Raw genomic sequence first — 26,131 nt, forward strand, 5'->3', positions numbered from 1 at the left:
GGGGGGGTGTATGTGCGTAAAGAAAAGACCTCACGTCACGTGACCGCCTCTTACACCCAAACCCGTCATTTCAGGAATAACGTAACATCTTTCTATTTTAGCAGCGCCAGATGCAATCGTTTTCTTCAGTGTGTTTTCATGCAGATTAACAATAGCATGCTATTTAAACGAACGGAGGGAATTTAGCCACATTCTCGCACTGAGCTGGAGGTAAGGCGTTTTAATCAATGCATTTTCATTCATAACAGGAGGAGGAGATACGATGTATTACAATTAATTGTAGCTTTTGTAACGCATATAAAATGTTTATCCATGGTGGTATATTGAGAGGACTTTGACCTGCTCGGTGTCCGGATGAAGAGGAAGCACCGATGCACCGTGTCGCACAGGCTGAAGGACGCCTCTCCATCGCCTGTGGGATCACGATGCACTGTGCCCCTCTGCAGCATCACTGCCATCCGCCGACAGAAAGAAACACACATATGACACCGTTTAAGCATCAAATGCATGAAAATAAACGATGATCAGTCTGTTTTTCTAGGCAGAGATTGCAATACTTTGTGGCAGAAAGATGCCCTTCAAAGCTCTACCTACATCCCCCATCATATGCATTGAAATATGGCTTACAAACACAGCCACATACCGTGGAAGTGGGTTGATTATAGCCTTTTGGAAGGTTTTAGAGCTAAACAAATACATATCCATCATCCTGTCTATAGTCCAATTTGTGAAGTGTGTAGGCCTGTAACGCCTGTTTTGCACACATAGGTTATGAATACATTTTGGGAATCACGACAAGGCCACCCTGTTTCACACGGCGCAGATTAAACAGCTGTAGTATGTGGCCCAGAAACATGTCTGTCATTGTCGATTGTAATGAATCGCGCAACAATAAGGGTGGATGCTCTATAAGGGGTGGGGGTACCACATTTAATCAAATCATGTAAGGATTTAAGGTATTTTATTCGAGGGAAGTGTGTGCATGCATCCACAGGAAGGCCTATGGAGGACTGTGGCCCTGCTGTCTTCAAGGAGAGCAGTGAGTGATATTGCACTTAATAAAACAGCTCTGTTCCCTCTCTGCAGTTTGGTTTGCAAGGAAGCTGAGATTGAAGTTTTTTTGCCTGTTTGGAAGTGGAGGAAAATACTGAACGGTCATCATGGCAGGTAATCTCTCTGTTCAACTGCATAGTGTGCATGTGAGTCTAAAAACATCAGCCAATTTAATTTAATCCTTGAACTGTGTGTCCTAGAAAACAACTTCCCTCCCCTGCCTCGATTCATCCCTCTCAGGCCGTGTTTTTACCAAGACTTCAATGAGATCCCAGACCAGCATCGCACCATGTGCAAGCGGCTCTACTACCTGTGGATCTGTGAGTGTACCTGCAGTATAAAATGGTGTATTGGGCTGCAGGACAGTATTACATGCACATTGTTTACTACAGCTCAAGTTTAAGTATGTTGTATGCATCATAGTACAAACTGTTAACCTGCCCACTGCTCCTGTGTTCTCATGCCGTGTCACTTTGTTTTACCCAAAACATCATGAGAACTAAACTAAACATCAGAGACACTCAAACGTGGCTGTGAGACCAGATGGACCGGTCTCATTGTCCGGCACAGAGCCATTTTAATATATTAACTGGCTCTTTGTGCATTTTTGTGCCAAGTCTGAAAAATGGTGTCCAAGTTCGTTTGCTTAGGTTGATTTTAATCAGGTTGGTCAGCAGAAAATGACTGATCATTATTTCCTTAATTTTACGTTATTTATTATTTATTTTAGATTTTATTGATCTGTGTGAATCTTTGCTGTACTGTTTTTTTCACGCTTACCCTGTTGCTGCTTTGTACAACTGAATTTCCCCTCGGGGATTAATAAAGGTTCATCTTATCTTATCTTATCTTATCTTATCTTAAAATGTTACGGGTTATTTTAAGCCAATTTCTCTGGCTCCAGCTCCTTAAATGTTACATTTCTTCGGATTTCTTTTGTTACAAATTATTAAAGATCAAATATATTGAGTCTTGGTTAAAAAACAAACAAGAAATTTTAGGACATCTCAGTCATACATAGACTCGTTACATATACCAAACTATGTATCTATTAAACAAGGAAATAACTGGTAGCTTAAAGGGACCCTATCATTTGCAGGTTTATAGCGCAGTCTGCTCTGATTGGTTAGCTGGCCGGCTCTGTGTGATGGCCAACCACTTAGAGATGTCCCGCCCCTTACGTGTTGGAGCACTAGCCATTAGAAGTCCAAGTGTTACATGGTGATGTCACTATGTTACAGAAGTACTTGTCACTTTAACTTGTTATGCACTTTATAACTTAGATGATGACGAAATATGTATATATGCTGACAGTTATTTTACTCTTATTTTTATATCTCCTATTTTTATAGTCTTTTATTATTATTATCATTATTTGCATTAGGTGCTTCAGTGGGGGGGGGGGGGGGGGGGTGGTAGAGAAACTCCCTCGTTTGGGGATTTTAGCCTTTGCAGACCATTTACTTTAACAAAAAACTATATAAAACTACTACGGGAAAAGGAAAACACCAAAAAGCATAAAAGCTTGATCTTTTAAGAAAAAAGTTGCAGCCTTTAGTGGTCACATTGCATAATAATAATGTGTCGATTTGTAATATTCACATGAGCCTCATGGTATCTCTTTCATTGCCACATAGGTTCTGCCATTTGAAAACAAGAATGTAAGTCTGCTGGAATAAGTAGATTAGTTTGGTACTTGTAGAAACTGTGTGCTGCTTCATTATAGCGTTAATATAGAACTGAAAGTGTGGTGTTTAGTATTTACTGAGATTGGTAGTGATTCACTCCTTCTGAATTATGAGTAATGCAGCCTGTGGGATATTCACTTAAGAGGCTTTTGTCTTCAGTCTGCCATGTTATGGTCATCATCGCTCCTTCTCTGTGATGTTGACAGTGAATAGCGCCACACTGGCTATTAATCTGATTGGCTGTCTGGCGTGGATGTGTGGAGGCGGCGGAGCAACCAATTTCGGGATGGCCATCCTGTGGCTCATCCTCTTCACCCCCTGCTCCTACGTGTGCTGGTTCAGGCCCATCTACAAGGCCTTCAAGTAAGCTATTCCTGCTCTGACCCTACTCATCACTCTGCACCTGCTGTTCTGCTGAATCACATCATTTCTGATGATCGTTATTCTCCCTGTGCAGAACCGACAGCTCCTTCAACTTTATGGCTTTCTTCTTCGTCTTCATGGCCCAGGTGGTGATTAGTATCATCCAGACTGTTGGCATACCAGGCTGGGGAGTGTGGTAAGAGCTTTGACTAATACAGATATGTAATGTGTTTGATATAAGTAAGTAAAGATGGGTTAACGAGTTAAAGAAAGTAAACACCCTTTTTTACATTATTACATTACATTACATTGCATTTAGCTGACGCTTTTATCCAAAGCGACTTACAATAAGTACATTCGACCAGGAAGACACAACCTTGAGGAAAACAGAATCATATAAGAACATCAGGTTTCAAAGAGCCAATCGTTTCAAGTGCTGCTCAACTGGCTATAGATAAGCCAGTCCTTTATTAGTATATAAGTGCTCTGTTAGCAGTTCTTTGTTAGTCATTCTATCGCTCGAAGTGGAGTCGAAAGAGATGAGTTTTCAGTCTGCGCCGGAAGGTGTGTAAGCTTTCTGCGGTCCTGATTTCAATGGGGAGCTCATTCCACCATTTTGGAGCCAGGATAGCAAACCCACGTGTTTTTGCTGATGGGAACTTGGGTCCCCCTCGCAGCGAGGGTGCAGCGAGTCGTTTGGTTGATGCAGAGCGTAGTGCACGTGCGGGGGTGTACGGTTTAACCATGTCCTGGATGTAGGAGGGGCCAGATCCATTCGCAGCATGGTACGCAAGTACCAGTGTCTTGAAGTGGATTCTAGCAGTTACCGGAAGCCAGTGGAGGGAGCGGAGGAGCGGCGTGGTGTGGGAACATTTTGGAAGGTTGAAGACCAGACGAGCCGCTGCATTCTGGATGAGCTGCAGAGGTCGGATGGCACATGCAGGTAGACCAGCCAGGAGGGAGTTGCAGTAGTGTAGGCGTGAGGTGACGAGAGCCTGGACCAGAACCTGCGTGGCTTTCTGGGTCAGCTGTGGGCGTATCTTCCTGATGTTGAAAAGCGTGTATCTGCAGCAGCGGGTTGTAGCAGCGATGTTTGCAGTAAACGACAGGTTGTTATCTAGGATAACACCCAGATTCCTTGCAGTCTGAGTCGGGGAAACAACAGAGGGGCCGATGTTGATAGTTAGGTCAAGAGAGGGACAATCTTTTCCCGGAAGGAAAAGCACTTCAGTTTTGTCAAGGTTGAGCTTGAGATGATGAGCGGACATCCACTGAGAGATGTCAGCTAAACAAGCAGAGATGCGTGCGACGACCTGCGACGACGACGTGCGACGACGTGCGACGAGATGCGTGCGACGACCTTTTCTAGAGTTTATTCACCCATCTGCACGTTTGATTAACATTTTATAGTAACCATCATTCATAAATTGTAAATGATAGTTTATAAATGTTTAGTTAAAAGATCCTTACTTATATCAAACAATACAATTAGAATTAATGATATTTAAGTTTATTTAGGAATGGTATCATTTTGTTAATGTACTATTAAGTATTTCTTAAAGATTACTAAATTGATAATACATTTTATTTTTTAATCAGGTTTTAAATATTCCTAGTTTCATGAGTGCCTTGCCTTAACATTTTACTGACTCTTCTTTTGCTCCCATCAGTGGCTGGCTGGCTACCATCACGTTCTTCAGCACCAACGTAGGCTCAGCTGTAGTCATGCTGATTCCCACCATCATGTTCACTGCCGTGGCTGTTCTGTCCTTCATCGCCCTCACAAAGGTAACCTTTCCTACCCTAAGTCATTTAACCTCCTGAGACCCGAGGAAAAAAGTGTCTTCCAATTTCCTTTTTTTTGTGATATCCTACCTATTTAGGGTTAAAAAAACATCTTGCAATTTAGACTTTTTTAATTTAATTTAAATTTTAAATGTTACAGTATGTCCACCGTAGAGGAGGTCGGGATCATTTTAGTTTGAAAAGACAGCCAAAATTAACAGAGACAATGTAACGTATTGTGGTTTTAGAGTGATATTAATACAATAATACATTCACCTTTATTTAAAACATAAATAAGTAATTGATCTGAACATTGCTGTTTATTTGGTGACTAAAAAACTAGTTTGGTTTTTGGTGAATCTTTCCAGATCTTCAAAGACTTTGTAGTCAATGTAATGGGAAAAGTACCTCATTGACTCCAGTCGGCACGGGCTGTAGGGTCATCTTGACTAGTTTTATGGATGTGGTCTCCATTTGGCCTGCTCATAGAAACAAAGCTTGCATTCCTGAGACAATTCTCATTTTTCATGGCTCCACATAAAATAAAAACAACAATAAGACATACGTGCTACTCTTGGCCCACAGAGGGCCATGTCTTTCCAGCTCGTCCCTATCTGTCTCTCTGTCTGTGTCTGTGCGCTCATGGAGCCTCCTGCATCTTCTCCCCCCTTCTTCTTGACCCTCTTCTATCCCAGGTGTGAAATCCTCATCTCTCGCATCATCTGAGAGCTCAAAATCTGAATCTCCCTTAACTATCTGGTACAGAAAATGTCTGCTTCAGTTCCGTCTCCTGCAACAATATTGAGTCATAAAGTCCATGAAGATAGTCCTGACGTCCACTAGGATGGACATTTATAAAAGAGCTGTTATTTGAAAACTTGAATTATTTAATTGCTTTCAGAACTAATTATATAGTTCCTCACATGTTAATAAACAACAATATATATGATTTTCATGGTAAATATTACAATTATTCAACAATATTTGACTTCTCCTCCTGCTTCTATACAATTTAGTTTTTCGTATGCCAGCCATTTTGGATGAAAAGAAAGAGGAACTTCCCAGCATGCAATTTTAACCAATGACATATCACTGGAAAGACCAGGATGTCCTATACAGCACATCAGAGATTGATAGAGTAGCTCAAAAGAGTAAAAGGAGATGCAAGTTAACAAAATGTCCACTACAGTGGACATTTTCAATGGGCTGGGTCCCAGGAGGTTTTAATCTTCTTCTTCTACTTTTCTAAAAACATAAATGCTTTCATTGGCTAAAAGTCTCTTTAATTTATAATCATACTATTATTCTACATTTTTCAAGAGGTTAAGACCGTTTTTGATGTTTGTGGAAACCGCTTCATGCCTAAGGGTGGGCTTGAAGAAATAGTTAACTTTTTAGGTCCAGTGTTGCGAGGAGACGTTATTCCACTTAGATTTAGCCAACTAGGCTACCTAGCTTTGAGTGGAAACTTTTTAATCTAGCTTGCTAGTTTTAGTACTGACTTTTCTTGTTTGTTATTTCAACACCTGCTGAATCATTGGAAGCTCCCACACACTCAGTCTGCAGTGCTGAGCCACATTCGGGAAGCTAGTGATAGCTAATTCTATCTTTCATTGGTCTGACTTTCTTATGGCAAATCTCAAAGTAAAATATTAAACTCTGATATACATATGACTTGCCAGTTAATGTTGCCAAAGTGCTTGTAAACCTGACCAATATTGAAGCCTCATATCAGCCAAATAGTTAGTTTAATTGCAATTAAACACAAAATGAATGGAGAGGTACCACCCTCTTAAATTATAATTGCCCCTAATAGGAGCCCCACCAACACATTGTGCTAGAGCACCAGCTGTGATTCCAGGTCTTGCTCAGTGCCATGTATCATGAAATAATACCAAGGTTTTTTCAAAACCAATTTTTAACACTGTTTTGTAAAGATGGTAAAATACCTTTTGAAACACAATTTTTCTTGCAGGTTCATAACCTCTATCGAGGCAGTGGCGGCAGCATGGGTAAGGCCCAGGAGGAGTGGGCCACTGGGGCCTGGAAGAACCCCCACGTCCAGGAAGCAGCTCAGCAGGCGGCTATGGGAGCTGCGCAGGGGGCCATGCAGCAGGGGGCCATGCAGCAGGGGGGCATGCAGCAGGGGGGCATGCAGCAGAACCAGTACTCAGCAGCTCCCACCTACAACTACGACGAACCGATGTAGGGCGGAGGAGGGGGCCATGCTGCCGAGTGGGAGAGATAAAAAGGGATCAATTAAGAACACAATTCAGAATTAGGTGCCCTTCATTATAACACTGTACAAGCTGAATTCAACCAGAACAAGGTAGAGAAAAGTCATGTTTTTAATTGAAGTGTACTTTTATTAAATTCTGATAGACTTGGGATTTAATGAAATAAGTCATTAAAACTATTCTCTGAGCTTCATCAGTTTATTGTGGTAGGTTCATCTGTTGTCATCACAGAGTGACCTCTCTTCCTCTGCCTGTGTCACACTTTTAAAACATCCTTTAATTCATTTGAATGTGTTTTTTTCAAATGTACTTAAGTAGCTATTAAAGTTAAGAGTGTTTAATTTCATTAGTCTTGAAAGACACCAAATGCTAAAAATTGGCCAATGTGATAACTATACGTAAATGTTTGTTGTTGAATTTGGCCTAAATCTGGACAATAGAATCAGAATTTCAAAATATAAAAAATAAGAATTAATCGGAAGATGAATTAAAGGGATACCAACATTTTTCTCGATTTTCCTAACTCAAGAACTTTCAAATCCCAGAATTTTTTTTTTTTTTACATGTTTTGGTGTCCTGATTGTGTTTTTCTTTACTCTGTGTCAGCTTTCATTTTAATTCTCAGGAAAGGTTTAATAGCTGGGTTTAAATTCTACCTGTAAAGCCCTAAGAAGGTGTCAGCTTTTGGTACCCATATGGTTATGTGTGGAGTGGATTTCAGTCAAATAAATGATTATTATACATGTTAAAGTGAAGCATTTAGGATTGCGGTTCATTGGATAAAACATTCCAAATCAACAGTGTACAGTTTAAAAGAGAAAGAAAACCAAAACACGAGCAGGTTGGACTTACACTAAATATTATATTGATAATCATTGTTGTATGGTCATAGCATTGTATGAAGTGATGGATGTTTTCACCCCTTTGGCAAATTCTCCCACTTATCCCTCCATGTAAATGCTTCAATAACTACTTGTTTCTAAGCTCTGGATCTCAGGCCTTAGTGTGTCATTCCGTGGCTGTCGGTGTTATTCTATGAGTAGGTGTAATATGACATTTATATAAAAGAAAAAATGAAGACAATTATTTCTTTATGAGGTGAAACTGAAGGAGAGAATATTTATGTGTTGCTGTTTAGTCCGAAACTCAAGTCAAGACTCAGTAGTGGGTTATTACAGTAAAACAGTGTTAGAGTTGAAAACAGATGTGAAGATTTGTGACTGAATGCTCGTTATTTCAATCCAGTGAGTCGTCTCGTCTGATTGTGATGGTGTGGTATTCAATAGGCTGTTTGTTGTTTTACTTTTCATTTGTTGTCTTTTTGTACCAACCTGTTATTAATCCATGTATTTTGGATGATGTGTGGATGAGTTTGAAGCACATGTTCTTTGTGTCTTTCCATGGCTGTGGGTAACAGATTTTTTTATTATGATTTTTTAAACGTTAGATGTTTTGCACCTGTTGACATCAGTGCAACTTAAATACATAGTGGATCACAGTCGAGCAATACTAACAGGAATATAGTAAGCAGTAGAATGAATAAGATCAAGTGGCATCCTTTGCAGGCTTCAAATATAGACATTTAGAGTAACAACCATAACATAAACTGTTATGGATTGAAAATGGACCTGTTTTCAAGCTGGACACTACAAGTATAATTTTACATCTGCAAAACATTGTCGCCAGCAGATGCACATACAGTAGTTATGAAGTGTAACCCTGTAGACAGTACCATCCACATGCTCATCTGTTAGCAACTGCACAACGTTTAGCTGATCAGTTCTATAAATTAAGTGTGTAGTCTGCACAAAGATGAACAAAACAAGTCCTTTTCCTTTGTGTAGTAAGTGGTCAAGGTGAATTTTGGATCTGCCATATGTACATACTGCACAGTTAATGTGAATATGGAAACGACAGCTGTATAGTTATTGTGCAGCAGGAACTGCAGTGCATTTGATATACTACTGATACTCTGCATTTTATGTATCAAAGCTTCTTTAAAGCCATTTCCCATTAAGTCCACCATGTTCCCACATGTACTGTATGTTGTTTGATATGTATTATCATGTACTATACAATAGCTAGATATAACTATATAATGACTGGGGTAAATACTTGCCATGGATAAACACATTCTATAGAAATATGCTCTTATTAGCTGAATGAAACATTTGAGGAGGCTGTGTCTCCATGAGTGACGTAAATGAGAAATACATTTTTGTGTATTACTTTTTGTATTATTTGGTCTTACCCTAATAGATATTAAACAGTTATTGTTGCATCCTGTTTTGTTATTTCATGCATGCAATGTTGTAGATGAAACATGGATCTAATTGGGTTATTTGTTGGACAACACACACAATCTAAAAACCATTTACCACAAAACCTAAAACACTTTTTTTATTTGATGAATTAAAGCAGGATGGAAGGGTGTTAAAAATAAAGGTTTCTGATACTCACCCATCCAACCACATGTGAATGAATCATTGTTCCATGGGTTAAAATCAACTTCAGTGTGAGCTCCTCGGAACAGTGCGACTCCTATTCTTGATGAATACTGATGTGTTGTTTCGTCACATCAACAAGAACAACAACTCTTCTCAGTAGGTTCAATGTATCCAGTTCATTTATTTCAAACAAGCTGTGGATAGACATGACTTCGGCTTCACAACATTTAGGTGTATATTGAACCAATGCTCCATAATGTTTTCAGGCGTGATGAATTGTAGCAAAGTACTTTACTTGAGTTAGTTGTTGCAGATTATTTGTCACAATTAAAAAAGGACAAGCTTTTAAGACACAATGAAGGAATTTTAGCCTGGACTTAAGTCTTAATTTCTTAAAGTAAAAAATGAACTAAATGCAACAACCCTCCTCGTCCTTGTCTCAATGTAGCAATGTTCAAGTGTTATGACACCATGTTGATTGAAAGGTAGGAATAAGGGTATAATGCCTTTTTATTTTCAAGTCACTCAACAGATTGAGTGTTTTCTTTCTTTGGTCAATGTTAATACCAAAGCTGAGTGAAAACCGAAGTTTTTGATGTGAATGTGCAGAGCGGCAAGACAGGAAACAACGCTTATACAAAATCATTATGAGAGTTGTGTCAGGAGTAAATCATTTTATTCATTTATTAAAATACCAGCCCAATACATCTGCAATCAATTGAGTACAGTGAAAATAATACACAGGGACCCCAGTAAAACAGCAATAATCTTAAAATTCTTTATTCATAAACTTGATGCAAGTTTACAAATTACTGTACATGGTCAAAATGTCTTCAAATGGAAAATGAAAAATCAAACCAAAGCGAGCCGACGGTGCCAGGCTTGATCAAGTTTTGTCCGTGCCAGAAAATGAATCGAAAGCTGGGACAAAACTATATTTTTAACACAGTCCAGTTAAAGAAGCGTGCAGGTCTATTTACCACGGCATGACTATCAAACTCCAGTCGTCTCTGAATCTCGACACAAGCCCTTCAGACGAGGTCGTAATGAGACCCGATGACGCCTCCCCTCAGCGATTTCAGACATGTAACAAGATGTGTGCTTTCTTTCTTCCTGATTTTTAAATATTTAGCTCGCAATGTGTTAGTTGTTATAATTGACCTCTCCAGGCACATTGTTGCCAGTTGTGCAAACATTTGTATCAGGAATATGTAAAGATCACACACTGAAATCAAATCTATTTCAGTATTAGTTTGGGATTTAAAAATAAGAACAAGATAGTAAAGTGTGTACTGATGAGCCATTACATGGGATGGTCATCATGCAACTGCAATCCTGTTAAAAGGGCATCTTACTGCAAATGCCATTCATACATTGCTTTAATTAATAGAAACAAGCGGGACATATTATCGTTTACATTTCAGTTTTCAACATCAGATGTGCGAGTAAGCCTTAATGTCAGCTGTACAGAGCAATAATTAAACCAAGAAAATAACTCAAACCATGTACAGATTACCCTCTTAAGTATTGTTTGTTACCTGAGTTGCCATTAAAATATACTTTTGCAGACAGTGTTAACAAATAAACTGCAAAAGAGCAGACCGATTGATAGATACAGTGAGTGTCCTGTAGTATGGGGAACAGCAGTAGTGATGACGTACTGCGGTATATTGCATGGTTAAAGTTTCATACAGAGTTTCAGGTCAGTTCAGAAGGATCCTTCTTGTTACAAACCAAAAGTGACATATTAAGGTACATTGTTGTGGAAAATGGTGGATTTTAAGCTGCTGACAGCAGAGAGGAGATGTAACAAGGAAGCAAATCTAACCTGGGCAGGGGCAAACCTCTACAATCGATGCATGTCAGGAAGATGACACACAAGATGCTAAACTGGGCAGAATTATGGGAGAAAAGAAATCACATTCAAACACCTTTGTGTTATGTGAAGCTATCCCCGTGTGATTCTGCTCAACAAACTGACTGTATTTCCAGCATCAAACCAACCACACGGCCCAGAGGCCAGACCGAGGGTTGCAGGGTCATTGTGTTAAAAAAACAAATGAGGCAAAAAGAAAAACTCTTCAGCTTCAGTATTAGATCTGTCAAAAGTTCTTATCTTCTTGTGGTAATATATGCTCTTCCAAAGGTATGCAAAGTGCAGACTTTTCCTGTCCGCCTGCCTTGTTGTAAATCAACCACTGCTGGATTTGTTCGCAGACAACAGCTCACCTTAGTCGGACAACATTGCAGCATTTCATTCTGCTTTGTCAGACACTTAACATATTTGTGAAAGAGTTAAAATATACCGGGTGGTAGGTTGCCTCAATTTAAGATAAAACATTTAATTTATTTATTGTCTAGGATGCTCAAATCATAAAAACAATGGCTGAATAATATTTCTAAAATGTTTGCAGTTAGGTACCAGTACACACCAAAGAAAGAGAAGGGGAAGAAGTTGTGACCAATAAAAACAGGTGCAGTGAGGGGCCGCATCCAGAGCTTCAGTTTCAATCTCCTGTTAAATTTCCCAGTTGAAGGAAGGCTAACTGACTGATGGTGAAGCCCATTTTGTCAAAGCAGCTAAAGTAAAAGCATTTCCCCTCATCTATAGGGAGAAAAGTTTTGTTTTTTAAAGACAAATGAGCATATTTAGAAAACAGGACTAGTGATACCCTCACATCCTCCTCACTCAAACAGAGAGGGGAGACGTGAGGTGATACCAGGATAAAGTCTTTACGGGAGCGAGGCGAAGGAATACATGTCAAATGAGCCAACGAGATGGTGTCCGCGAGAAAGATGATATATCCCCAGTAGAGTCAGAGAGGGGGGGAAATATTCGGAAGAAAACAAGATACTTTGACCCAAAGACATGTTCCCAGTGCATAGCGGTCGTAGCTCCTTATCCATCCTCTTTAGGGGGTGTGTACCAGCCTGTGAATACAGAGAGAGAAACCTCTTTGCAAATGGATCCAAACCACTGTGCGTCTACTGAGGCTCAGACATTTAGGAATAGTTACTCACCATTCTTTTCATGTATCTGCACAAGGGACTTGTACGACTGTTGTGCTCGGGCAAGATTGTACTGGTTCTGAAATAAACAAATAGTGTTCTGTAAGATTTACAGAAATTGTTCCCCATGCAGTAGGGAAAATGTAAATTGCCATCTTTCTTTCCCATAAGTCTTTCGCAGTTTGCTCTTACTAAAACATACTTCTTCTCTCTGGCCTTCTAGTCAGAGCGGAGCACGACTCCTGACATTTCCCTGTGTTTTTTATATTATTGTCTTTTATTGTGATTGTAGTAATGTGTTTTTATTACATGTACTTTGGCTAGACCAAAAATCGCTTTTAAATGTGCTGTATAAATAAAACTTGATTTGATCAGCTCCAATAGAAGCATACAATGGCAAGACGCAAACGTGACCTTTACTCCTCCCAAGTTTTCCTTTGTCAGAAAACAATCTGAAGGAACAACTCATTTCTCTGAATGCAAGACACTTGAAATTAAGTGTAAATAGAACCTAGGATATAACTCTCTTGAATTCTCTACTGAAACCCAACTGCTTCATACAATAAGGCCTCTTAGGGCCCCAGTATGCTTCATAAGCATAGTTTAACCAATTATTGAAAAAGGTATTTATTTAACCCTCTCCCACTACTCTGTTGTCTGTTCTATCAACTAATCGTCATGTGAAGTGTGCGTTACATCGCCGCTCTGACAGCACTTTTTTGCAATGTGTTGCTTTTAGATATGGTCGGATGGTATGACACTGAGACCAGATTAATGACATCATTTACCTTATTGGCTCCAAACTGCACCCTGGCTTTTCCTTTAACCAGTGTGGCATTTATCTGCATGATGACAGATTCTATGGAATAGGCACTGCTCCAGCCCTGAAAACACACACAAAATACACATTAACTGTGCTGTTAAAGGTGAGGGAAAACATGTCATACAAGGCATCACACTTTAACAAACCTGTTTTGTGAGAAGCTCCATGCACAAGGCCCCTCCTCCAAGAACATAACTGAAATCGAGAACAAAAAGAAATTCAGTATAAAATATGAAGAACTTCACAGTCTTGTTACTTCAATCATGAAGCGACAATTTTGTATTTTGAGTGAAATCTTTCATACAGAAGTCAAAATCCACTGATAAAATTGTGCACAACAATTGTGGACAAACTGAGTGAATACTGTCTTCAGAGGGTTTTATATGAAAACTTGGCACTTCACACTCACCCTCCGGAGAGCACGGGTGAAATAACCCGTACAAATGGGGGGTCAAAAGGAAAATTATCCTGAAAAAAACAAACAAAAAGCTTGAGTCTACAGAAAATTCTTTTATCAAATAAAACAATTGACTAATATTATTAGGAGGACTCACTTTATAAGAGAAATTGAGGAAAATGTAGTCCATTCCTTCCTTTTCTTTTAGGACCTGCAGGTCACTATGTAAAGGACTATCTGGGTCTACCCTGTAATAAAGAACAAGTTAAATATAACCGAAAACACTACACAATATTTGAAAATGTTAAAACAAACTGAATATGTGAACTTACGTCCTCAACTTGACATGCCAATCATAAAGGCTGTCGCCGAATAGCTCGACTGAATAAATACCTGTGAGAAACGTGACACAAACACAGAGCATTACTTCAATCTGGTGCTGACATAATAAAAGGGACCTGTCACTGTGGGGAATGTGTCAATGCAGTCACCTGTCTTGTAACTCTGTGATCTGTAGATCTCCCTGAGTTCCTTCATTAGGCGGTCCGAGGCCTGCACGGAGCCAGACACTGCGCCCTGCAACACAAAGGTTAATCACACAGATGGTCAGACACCTGGGGGAACAGGAAGACGCTTCACCTCCACTGTAAGGCTGAGCAGGGGAACATCAGGGCTATCAGACGGCCTGACTGCCCTGTACATTAATATCAATCAATAGCAGCACGAATAGAGCGTTTTCTACACTTAACAGGACAACCAACTCTGAGTGATAAAAGGTACTAGGCCTTTTTACCATAAGCCCACAAAAAAAACATTTGATCATAAGCAGGCCCATGCAGTAATGATACAACTTATTTTAGGATATTTTACAATATTACCTTTTTGAAATCTGAATAAATTCAGCAATTTAATTCAGTTTAATTTAGGATAATCTCTCCTGCTACAGTGTGGTGTACTGTTCCTATTTTAAGCAGGAATCTTTTGTCCTCTGCATTGTTGGACGATGTTGGGACCCAACTGAACTTTTTTTGCAGGACAGACTAGCTTTTCTTTCTGCTGGAGCCCTCTGCGGCAGCACTGTGTCAGCACTGAGAGGAACGATGAGTCGGCATTTAGGACGCAGCGCTAATGCTGAACTAAACATGGTGAAACTGACAGAAGGACTAAGAAAAAAAATGTAAAAGTATTTTTTATGGCTATTGTACAATCCTATGATACTGTGAAACTATCCAGGAGAAGTGGCAATCAATTTTATTTTTCCGAAAGCTTCCTGGTTGACAAAATATTGAGATTTGCTCAACTCCAGCGCTAACAAATGTTTCATTGAAAGTTTTACCTCATCGTATAAAAACATTTGATACAGAAAGCATGAATTTGACCAACATTCAATATCTTATTCTTCTTATCCCATTTTCATATCTAATAAGGTTGGTATGGTATTTGAAAGGATTTAGATTCACTACTGGATTAAGATTTAATGAAACACTTTCCAGGAGACTCCAGTGTCTTCGTGATGAGTGATTCGGAGGTGGCTGCCAAAAGTTAGCATCCAAAATATGATTTATAGGGGAAAAAAGCTCCTCTACTCAGTTAAAGTCACCAAAACGTAATACAGAAAAACATGACCTGAATGAGAACTTACATTCAAGTGATCCTGTCTCTGGTTTTTACGGATCTTCTCCAAGACGGCCAGATTTTCTTTTTCTATCCCGTCATCTTCTGACTTCTTTCCATCAACTGGCTCCTCTTCCTTCATGTCGTAATGGTCCAGGTCTTGGTCCAGGTCAATGTCCTGCTGTAAATGTATCAATTATATTCAGAAATATGGAAAGAATTGGACAATAAGCTATAATTAGGGATGCCAGAAACTGACCATGATCAAAATCGAAAATCGGACAGCCCTGGCGAATAATAATCGATTTATTAGCATTAGTCTATATTTTCGTTGAAACTAAGCCAGGAAAAAAAAAATATATATATATATAAATAAAATCGAATTTTAAAAATAATTTTCGATTATGGAGACTGTAACGAATATTTGAATAATCGCTGGCATCCCTAGCTATAATACCATGAATTGTTAAGTTGTCATTAATACACATAGATACCTCTCCCATTTCTTCCTCCTCTTCCTCTTCAGAGGTCACCTCATCTGACGGCCCATGCTGCAATGTGGTAAAACAATGTGAGTTGACATGCAGTGAGTTTTCAAACGCAACAAAGAGACATTGAATTTAAATCTTGCTTTACGTGATTACCTTTCGCTCTTGGGTAATGGGGCCAGCAGGCAGAGGCTGGTCGAGCATTTCTACATCTGGATGCTGTGGCAGGTTGTACAGCCGACAGAGATCACAGATGAGGCGCTTCAACTGCTGAAGGAGCTGCGAGAACAATGAGCAAGATAAGATATCAATCATTGAAGAGAAACTGCAATTGAACAATACTATAAAGGTTGCAGTGTTATAGCAGTAAACAAATGTAAAGCTGGATCCATATCCTCAATCTTACCAATGTACTTCCTTTTCTCACATCCTCTAATCGCTCCAACACTTCAGCCAGACTGGGATCATCAGAGTCAACAAACCATATTGGTGCCGTTGAGGGATAGGATTCCTGCAACAGAAGGATATGAAAATGAAGCTGGTCATGCTTGGATGATAATGGCTACAGATTGTATGTTAGGGTTGTACCAAATGTCTTTTTTTGTATTCAAAGTTTCTAAAGAGGATGTTAAATGGAGCGAACCGCTTCAACACCTGTATTTCGGTTTACTCACAGCATTCGTTTTGTTATTCTACAGTTTTGTTGTTTTATAGTTATTTGTTAATGTATTTAACCCAATTTGTGTTCTTTGAAATTGAAAAGGATATTGCATTGTGTTTGTTACTTTCGTTGCAGTTGTATGTCTTCAGTGTAATTTGGCTTGGCTTCCTATTTTGAAGGAGAGTTAGCGCTGTTGACAGGAAGTTGTTATTTGCTATGGAAACAACGTGACGGAGATTAACGGATATCTACATATAAAGATGGAGAAAGTAAACGATAAAGTGTATGGTTAAGTGTTAGTACCCCCCGAAGAGGCACAAGCTCTTACGTTGATATTGGAGATTTCAATAAATTCTATTTGGCAGCCGCAGTGCAGCTGCCAAAAAAAATCGAATATCCGAATAACGAAATTGAAACCCGAATAGTACTCCAACGAATGAATATTCGGGTAGAGCCCTAGAAAAGTGTAACATTACTTTTAAGTCATGGCCCAGGAAACAACCCTGTCACATTCTGAATGACCATATACCCGTATATTTGCACATATTTATACAGCAAGGGTGATGACTTGATATTAAGTAACAAATGGGTATCATGACTCAGGGAGTGTATCATGTAATCTAATGGGATGATGCCAAAGATGGGAAAGATTCCTGGCTTTAACAGACAGATATCATTGGACAAATCAAGCCTTAGAGTACTGTGCATTAGGAGTATGGGTCTATATATCGGAGCTGTCAGAATAATTGTTTGCATATTTATGACTTGTTTGTTTAAGTGAATGCTATTCAACACTTAAGCGAACTCTAGAGATTTAGCATTTAGTAAACCAAATTCAAAAGGAGACACTCGCATAATAATCTTGCCCAATACAACCTGTTAAAATAACGAAGGCAGTGGTTTTCAATGCAACTCCCAGGTATTAACATCCCTGCATGTTTCCCATCTCATGCTCTTCTTATAACAGATACATCAGGTGTGTCCTACCAATAAAGAGCAGGTGATCACACATAATCCAGCTAATCAGATGTGTTAAATGTGCATATTCTAGATTCAGATTTTGATGCTGAATGCACTCTTGAGATTCTGAGATCGAGCCGACGCAAAGAGGGTGAATCAATTTGAGTCTCGACATGACATGGTTATTAAAAAATGTAACAAGCCATGCCTGTGTCACCCAGAATCAAGCAAAAGTGCAAGTGCGTGTGAGAGGAGGATGTGGTCGGGGTGCTGTTTGTAAGAGATCTGCACCACCGGAACAATACAAATACAGGTGCCATGACAAGAGTGAGATGTTTGTGATATCGCCTAGTATATTTTCAGATTACGGTATTTACATTACTCATAATGTATAAAGGAATTTGTATTGAACATTTATAAAAAATACCAGAACTATTTTGTTATCTAAGGTTGACAAAATATAGTTTCAGCCAACCTCACACGTTTAGTTGGTAACAGTATAATTCAGACTCCTTCATATCTACATTTAATCTTTTGCTAAATCATTTGGTGTCCTGATAAAATACAGTAATGTCACAGTTTTATTATAAATTCGCCACAGGGATCCGTCTATTTACTGAAAAAGGAGTTCACTAAACCCCTGTATTTAAGATAAAAATGTATTAACATTACAATCAGTGGTATTGATGTTCAGATAAATAAAATATGCCTTATTGATCCCAATTCGGGAATATGTTTCGTCACAGAAGCATGTAGATAAGACTATCAAACTCAAAGAATGTAAGCATTGAATTTCTTTTACATTTGAGTTAGCAGAATAATTTGTTTTAAAAATTCAAATAATATCCTCAAGGGACCACCTGAGAACCAAATATACAATCTTTCCTTTGATATATACATATATTTATTTTTAAATAAATGTTTTTAAGCTTTGGGACAGTGTCCAAATGTTCCTTTTAAAAGAACATATGATTACAATTGGTTTAGGATTACCCTATCTTTGTCCCGCATGTCATTGTTTTTATTGTCTTTTCGCTCCTACTCTATCTCTGTTAATTTGTATTTGACATTTATCTTGTGTTTTTATTATTTTCATGTAATTGTATTTATCTTTTAGCACGGTCATTCATGTTTGTTGAGCTGTAAAGCCCACTGAGATATACGTGTTTTTGTAATATTGGGCTATAAGAATAATCTTTATTCGATGTGTGAAAGTCTAAGAAAGACTTAGCTAAATGCCGTGAAATGTAACTAAATACAGTTCAGTAGTTATAAAGTTAACGGCCGTAGTTGCTAGCAGTAACGCAGTTAATTTGGCTAACGAGTCAACGACACAAGCTAGCACTACTTCCAGTGAGCAGCTAGCATTAAGCTACCGCAGCGTCGTTACTGTACGATGTTTGCTGGTTCACTATTTCAAAGTGAATTAAACACTGGGTGCTGTGTTCTGTTTATCTTTTACCAACGGGACGACTAAAATCTTGGCGCAGCAATAAACTAAAACACTTGAATCGTAGTTAGTAAACACGGATCGCTCCCTGGTTTCAGTCGGTAGTGGCTGGTTATCTTGGCCTGGACTCACCGTGATGTTGCAGTGGATGATCAGCAGCTTCTCTCCGGTAACGTTGAATTGGCAACTGAGTTCATCGGGTTTCCAGTCTATTATTCTAAATCGTTCGTGGTTTGGGTCAAAAATGGATTCCAAAAACTTCAATTCGGCCTTCAGACCCGACACCGACATCTTCTACTCATCTCAAACCACCAGGCCGCTGGCAGAGGGGGAAGTCTGGGCGGAATGTGACCGCGCAGTTGAGTCAGTTCTACGGATCTCGCACATTAGCGTGAGAACAACAACAAAGGGCTGGAGGGTGAGGGCTATGGTGCACACTGTCACCGGTTTCTGGCAGTTATGACCCTGCACGACCTCCATTTACTCTATCTCTTTATTATATTGTGTTTTAAGGTGTACTTTTTTGTAATATTATATAACATTATTTAATTTGGCAGTAGTGCTCACGGCCAGCAGGAGCCTAGAAACACAAGATCCAAACATTCTCAAATTATATTTAATACAAATTAAATATATAATAGGCTATACAAGCAAACAAAAGCTTGGGAATTAATAAAAAAAGGTTAGCAACAAAGGAGCCCAAAAACTAGAAAGATACTACTACTACTAATAATAATAATAATAATGATAATAATAATAATACCTCTATTTGTATTGCACACCGGTTTCTGACAGTTATGACACTGCACAACATTTAATATATTATGTTTTATTGTTTTAAAGTGTAATTTTGTTTATATTACATAACATGATTTTACTTGGCTGATAACCTGCAGGAGCCTCCAAAAAAACCTTTTCACTTTATACTTAATAAAAATGCAATATATATAATAGGCTATACAAGCAAACAAAAGCATTGAAGTTTAAAAAAACACTGTCTGGGACACTAACATAGGAGTCCAAATACTATAATTAAACTAATTATAATAATAATAATGATAATAACAATACCTTTATTTGTATAGTACTTTTCTCTCAATAGAGGTCCACTTTAGTATCTAAAGAATCCACAATAAAATATACAAAATAAGTTAGCAAACCAACAACTGTTTGTCAATTGCCTATCCTACATCAGAATCAGAAACGGGTTTATTGCCAGGTAGGTTCACATATACGAGGAATTTGACTCGATGTCATGGTGCATACATAAAATATAAAACAAAAAATCTGTAAGGACACTGTAATCAAATATAGTTAGATAGCAATAAAATAAAGCAGTAATTTGCTTTTTTGACGAGGGAGCAGATGTTCTGCTCCCATTTGAGGTCCTGGGCGATGATGGTGCCCAGGAAGCGGAAAGACTTCACAGCAGTTACTGGGGAGTCACACAGAGTGATGGGGGCGGGTGGGGCTGCGTTCTTCCTGAAGTCCACAACCATCTCCACTGTCTTGAGAGCGTTGACCTCCAGGTGGTTGTCCCTACACCAGGTCACCAGATGGTCCATCTCCCACCTGTAGGCAGACTCGTCCCCACCAGAGATGTGTCCGATGAGGGTGGTGTCCTCTGCGAACTTCAGGAGCTTGACAGACTGGTGACTGGAGGTGCAGCTGTTGGTGTACAGGGAGAAGAGCAGAGGGGAGAAGAGCAGAGGGGAAAGAACGCAGCCTTGAGGGGAACCGGTGCTGATGGTCCGGGGGTCAGAGACGTGTTTCCCCAGCCTCACGTGCTGCTTCCTGTCAGACAGGAAGTCTGTGATCCACCTGCAGGTGGAGTTGGGCATGTGCAGCTGGGAGAGCTTGTCCTGCAGCAGAGCCGGGATGATGGTATTGAAGGCAGAGCTGAAGTCCACAAACAGGATCCTGGCATAGGTTCCTGCTGTGTCCAGGTGCTGGAGGAGAAAGTGAAGGGCCATGTCGACAGCGTCGTCCACAGACCTGTTGGCTCTGTAGACTAACTGCAGGGGGTCCAGGAGGGGTTCTGTGATGGATTTTATGTGGGACAGGACAAGGCGCTCAAAGGACTTCATAACCACAGAGCTCAGGGCGACGGGTCTGTAATCCTGTGATCCTTGTTTTCTTGGGAACCGGGATGATGGTGGAGGTTTTGAAGCATGCTGAAACGTGGCATGTCTCCAGTGAGGTGTTGAAGATGTCTGTAAACACTGGTGACAGCTGATCAGCACAGAGCTTCAGGGTGGAGGGGGAGACATGAAAAAAATCATCAATAAAATCATCAATAAAATCCCAATTTACTTTTATTTGTTATGCAGATGCCGATTCTATAAACATGATAATCCTAAAATGGCTTAAGGCTAATGGTGACTGCACCCAACGTTCCTGCAGTAGTGTACAGTTTGTTTGTCAATTATTTACAGTAGATTGTGGTTTTTCAACCTTGGGTTCATGACCCCAAGGTTAGTATCCCTGAACATATTAAATATGAAGGGTCATGAATTGATTAACATGACAATAAAGTACTAAATAATATTTTGCTTGTGCTTTCTAGTCTTTATTTTTGAGTTGGATTAATGTATAATTGTACATCTTCAAGTCTTTGAAAAGTATTTGGATAAAACAGTCGGGAGGGAAAAATCTCTCCTTGATCTGGCCATCGAATGTACCTGCATGCAACCTGTAACAAGGGGTAGAAAGTAACTTAGTCTTAAGGCGATGGAGGCAAAAAAGTTGGTAAACACTAGATGAGAGTATCATGTGAAAGCATAATGCTAGTAAATATATAAAGTTTTCCATGAAAAAATTAAATAGTAACTTATATAATCAACAACCTTTATATCGCAGTGTTTCTTTGCTCCCATAATTGTGTATTATTGAATATTTGACAATGCATGGCATGTATATATATGTCTTTATTAATCAAACTTCAAATATGATTAAATGGCAGAATGCTTTCTAGCACATTTTTTGTTTAAGAACATGGGGGCAGCATCTGTGAAAAAATTGTCTGCTCTGTTCAGGTAAAAACAATATGAGTATTTGAAGTTAAATACAATGACTTGACACTAGATGGCACAGCAGATACATGTTGAATTTGTGTTCTTGCACGACTCTATGCATGTGACTACATGCCAGTCAGTCATAACTTTGAAAGACTGGACGTGCAGTCTCACCAATCTTACCATCACCATCTTATTGAACAACTAATACTGTTGAACTGACATTTTGAAGTTGGATTGTCTTTACTGTTGCTGTTGATTTCGGTAAGTGTTAAAATAAATCTCTTTTATGCAGTAAAAACAGCCATGGCATGTGTGCTTCGTGGAAATGTGGTCTGTGCATGTCCTAGTAATGTACTGCATGTGTAAAGTTTAACAGAAGGTCATGCTGGTAAACAGTTACTGCTATCAACTTGTGTTTTAAAATATTTTGTATTAATGCCTCAAACTGGTATTTAATTGAGACAATTGGGAGTGAAAACATTTCCCTATAAGATAATGTATCAAGGGAAAAAAAACTATTAGTTTAAGACAAACATCTGATAAAAGCATTTGGACATTGAAAAGCATCCATGCTTACAAATACTAAATTGAGGTTAAAGTTAAAGTCTAACACACTAACTATAGTGTAACTATGTTATTTTGGAGCTTAAACATGTTATTGACTGTAAAACTTAGATCACAGCAATAGGAATGGAACCTGATAAACAGTTGCTGGTAAACAGTTACTGCTATCAACCATGCTTTCAACTTGTGTTTTAAAATATTGTGTGTTAATGCCTCAAACTGGTATTTAATTGAGACAATTGAGAGTGAAAACATTTCCCTCTAAAATGTAACAGAGAATAAGTGTAAAGTCAAATTTCAGACCTTGAAATTGTACTTAAGTTCCATAGTACTTGAGTAATTTAGGCTACTGAAGTACTTTAGTAATTTACTTATTGTCTGCTTCTGCTTTTCATATTAGTATGAATGTCAACACAAAATATGTTATATTGATGTATAGATATCTATTGACTGGTTTTTGTGCCCTTTTATAGGTTTCAGTGGGACGTCGCGTCAGTAGGATGTTGCCTCACTCGTCTCTGTTCACTTTTGCTCTACTGTTCATTCAACTATCCAGTGCATCTGGGGGTAAAATCCTGGTGTTCCCATTGGATGGAAGCCATTGGGTAAACATGAAAGTACTCGTAGAGGAACTGCATGCCAAAGGCCACGAGGTCACTGTGGTTCGGGCGTCCGATAGCTGGTACATCACTGAAAACTCTCCTCTCTACACTAGTGTCACTGTTCCCAGCACTGGTGGATTTAATCAAAAACACTTTGAAGCCTTTTTTGTTCGACACCTTGAAATGCGGTTTCAGGGTAGGCATGCATCTTCATGGTATAAAACCTGGAATCGTATTAGGATGCAGCGGCAGTCAGCGGATCAGTTTTCTCAGCTTCATAAGGGGTCGAGTGAAATGGCTGATAAGATGTTTGGGGATAAAAACTTGATGCAGTCCTTCAAGGACACCAAATTTGATTTGGTTTTGACAGACCCCGGCATCGGTGGAGGAACAATGCTTGGGCGTTGGTTTCAACTTCCTCTTGTTTTTAACGTCAGATGGACCATTCAAGGAGAAGCACATCTCCTTATTGCCCCTTCACCTCTGTCTTACGTTCCTTTCACTGCAACAGAGCTAATAGATAAGATGAGCTTCCCTCAAAGAATTAAGAATATGCTAAGTTATATTATTGGAATGTACACCATGTCACAAATCACAGAACCTCATTACAAACCATTAGTTGAGAAGTATTTTGGCCCTGATGTGGATTACTCAACATTTTTCCTGGATGCAGACATATGGCTTATGAGGAATGATTTTGTCTTTAATTTTCCACGTCCAACAATGCCAAATGTAGTATACATGGCTGGATTTCAGTGCAAGCCCCCAAAACCGCTCCCTGTAGACCTGGAGGACTTTGTCCAGAGCTCTGGAGAACATGGGGTCATTATGATGACCTTAGGAACTTTGCTCTCGAATCTTCCTCAAGATGTCGCTGAGGAGATTGCTGCGGCCTTTGCCCAGCTGCCTCAAAAGGTTATATGGCGGTATATGGGACAAAGGCCTGCTAATCTCGGTAACAACACATTAATGGTCGACTGGATGCCACAGAATGACCTTTTAGGACATCCCAAAACTAGAGTCTTTGTGACCCACGGAGGCACTAACAGCGTTCAGGAGGCGATTTACCATGGAGTATCTGTAGTTGGACTTCCCTTAAGCTTTGATCAGCCTGATAACCTCAACCGACTCAGAGCAAAGGGGGGAGCTGTGATTATGGATATCGCCGAGCTTGACAGACACAACTTTGCAGATGCTCTAAAGACAACTATTTACGATCCCTCTTACAGGGAGAACATGCAGAGGCTGTCAAGGCTGCATAGAGATCAGCCCGTGAAACCACTCGACCTGGCAGTGTTTTGGATAGAATACGTCATCAGGCATAAAGGAGCCCGTCATCTGCAAACACACTCGTACAAAATGTCCTGGTTTGTTTACAACTCTATTGATGTTATGGCTGCTTTGTTGGCAGTTGTTTTACTTGTAGCTTTCAGCTGCATTGGAATTGTAAGGTTACTATGGAGAATTATTATTGTTGGGAGAAAAATTAAACCTGAATGATGCAAAAATAAAATGTTTGTTTGTTTGTCAAAATCAACCAAACATTAGAATTTTTTTTATTTAAACATTTTAAATGAATAAAAGTCTATCAACGTGAGGATCATAACCCCAATCTACGAGCAGTATTTTACAAACCCTAGAATGAAGATTGAATGTGTGCTGTAGCAAATATTCAAGTGCGATCAGTCATTGTTTGCAGGTCTGATTTATTGCACATCATGATGGTCTCTCATAAAACAAATACATTTGATAGTGTTCGGCAGTGATTAAAAATGCATTTGGAGTGCTACCTTTTACTACCCCATTTATTAAATATGTTTTCGGACTCAATAAATGTTATCACCAAGTGTTGTGGTATGAAAAAATAATCATAAAGCCTTTTTAAAATATAACTGACATAAAGTGCAACTATCTACGGAGCCCCCTGGGGGACATGGAGAAGAAAAATAAATAATAATTTGAACAAAAAAAAAAAAAAAGTTTTGCGAGATATCGCAAAACTACGGAAGAGGATTAGGGCCACATGAATATTTTTTTTGGGAGGATTTTTTTTTTTTTTTTAAAAATTAGTTCTGGGAAAAAAGTCAGAATTCTGACTTTAATTTCAGAATTCTGACTTTAATCTCAGAATTCTGACTTTAATCTCCCAAAAAAATAAATGTTTTTTGTTCATGTGGCCCTAATCCTCTTCCGTACAAAACCCCTTTGCGAGATCTCGCAATACTTTTCATTTAGTCAGCCTGGTCAGTTCGGCCTACGGCAACACAGAAACCACAACAATGGAGTGGTTCATCGATTTTACTTTGAGCTTGGCCTTAAATATAAAGATATAACATCAGTGCTTGGCAATAGGCACATAGACTGTATATATAAAAGGGTCTCACATAAGTGAAGACACCTCAAGAAAACACTCGGAGCGAGGGGACATGCACGTTCCTCTGAGTTTATGAGTTATTGACAGATTCGAATTTCGCAAAGGGGTTTTGCGATATGAGATCTCGCAAAACATTTTATTTTTTTTCAAATATATATTTTTTTCTTCTCCATGTCCCCTAGGGCAGGGGTCCGCGGACAGGTACCGGGCCGCGGAGGTGTTACTGCCGGGCCGCGAAATAGCTGTGAGTTTATTGTAATATTTGCAGAATTCTAAATATATAAAAATATTTTATCATAATATTTTTTTCAAAAAGTGTTTAATGTTCGCACCTATAGCCTACCAGTCATATTATTTCCTCCAGTAGCCATAGTTAATCTTTCACCAGAAAACCGTTGAAAATGGCTTTTATGATGTTCCGAGGGATTCAGCGGCTCAGCCTGGTCTCAGCCTCTTGTGTGCACGAGAAAGTTACCGGTGCGCCAAGTAGGAAGAGGAGCGCACAGGAGACAACCGTTTAATTGCAGACTGTTATGTTTATGTGGGAAAATGGCAGTGCATACATTATTTGAGATATATTTCAAATTCGGACTTCATTT

At 39.2% G+C, this 26,131-nt stretch overlaps 2 protein-coding genes and 1 pseudogene across 2 annotated transcripts; 2 read left to right on the forward strand and 1 right to left on the reverse strand.

Moving 5' to 3' along the window:
• On the forward strand, positions 1–9,405 carry scamp5a (secretory carrier membrane protein 5a). Its single transcript, XM_034084359.2, has 7 exons — positions 1–210; positions 1,087–1,167; positions 1,254–1,373; positions 2,948–3,104; positions 3,199–3,300; positions 4,775–4,892; positions 6,865–9,405. Exons 2-7 carry the CDS (start codon positions 1,161–1,163, stop codon positions 7,096–7,098), a joined length of 738 nt encoding a protein of 245 aa, XP_033940250.1. The 5' UTR covers positions 1–210; positions 1,087–1,160; the 3' UTR covers positions 7,099–9,405.
• Positions 9,406–10,337: 932 nt separating this feature from the next.
• LOC117447934 (ubiquitin-conjugating enzyme E2 Q2-like) lies at positions 10,338–19,408 on the reverse strand. The gene is made up of 13 exons (XM_034084957.2): positions 19,108–19,408; positions 16,311–16,415; positions 16,061–16,183; positions 15,911–15,967; positions 15,445–15,597; positions 14,294–14,378; positions 14,135–14,195; positions 13,960–14,050; positions 13,815–13,873; positions 13,552–13,600; positions 13,371–13,466; positions 12,595–12,661; positions 10,338–12,504 (listed from the first exon to the last, which is right to left on the reverse strand). The coding sequence occupies exons 1-13, from the start codon at positions 19,264–19,266 to the stop codon at positions 12,473–12,475; spliced, it is 1,137 nt and encodes a 378-aa protein (XP_033940848.1). The 5' UTR covers positions 19,267–19,408; the 3' UTR covers positions 10,338–12,472.
• Positions 19,409–22,125: 2,717 nt separating this feature from the next.
• On the forward strand, positions 22,126–24,975 carry LOC117447606 (UDP-glucuronosyltransferase 2C1 pseudogene; annotated as a pseudogene).
• The last annotated feature ends 1,156 nt before the right edge of the window (positions 24,976–26,131 follow it).

The sequence above is a fragment of the Pseudochaenichthys georgianus genome, chromosome 6, assembly GCF_902827115.2.
Source record: "Pseudochaenichthys georgianus chromosome 6, fPseGeo1.2, whole genome shotgun sequence".
Lineage (NCBI taxonomy): Eukaryota > Metazoa > Chordata > Actinopteri > Perciformes > Channichthyidae > Pseudochaenichthys > Pseudochaenichthys georgianus.

Coding starts and splice junctions, on each gene's coding strand:
- scamp5a (XM_034084359.2), top strand. Junction 1,374..2,947: donor GCTCTACTACCTGTGGATCT/GTGAGTGTACCT, acceptor TGATGTTGACAG/TGAATAGCGCCACACTGGCT. Junction 3,301..4,774: donor ATACCAGGCTGGGGAGTGTG/GTAAGAGCTTTG, acceptor TGCTCCCATCAG/TGGCTGGCTGGCTACCATCA.
- LOC117447934 (XM_034084957.2), bottom strand. CDS start 19,266: ATGTCGGTGTCGGGTCTGAAGGCCGAATTGAAGTTTTTGGAATCCATT. Junction 16,184..16,310: donor TGAGAAAAGGAAGTACATTG/GTAAGATTGAGG, acceptor TTGTTCTCGCAG/CTCCTTCAGCAGTTGAAGCG. Junction 13,874..13,959: donor TCCTCAATTTCTCTTATAAA/GTGAGTCCTCCT, acceptor TGTTTTTTTCAG/GATAATTTTCCTTTTGACCC.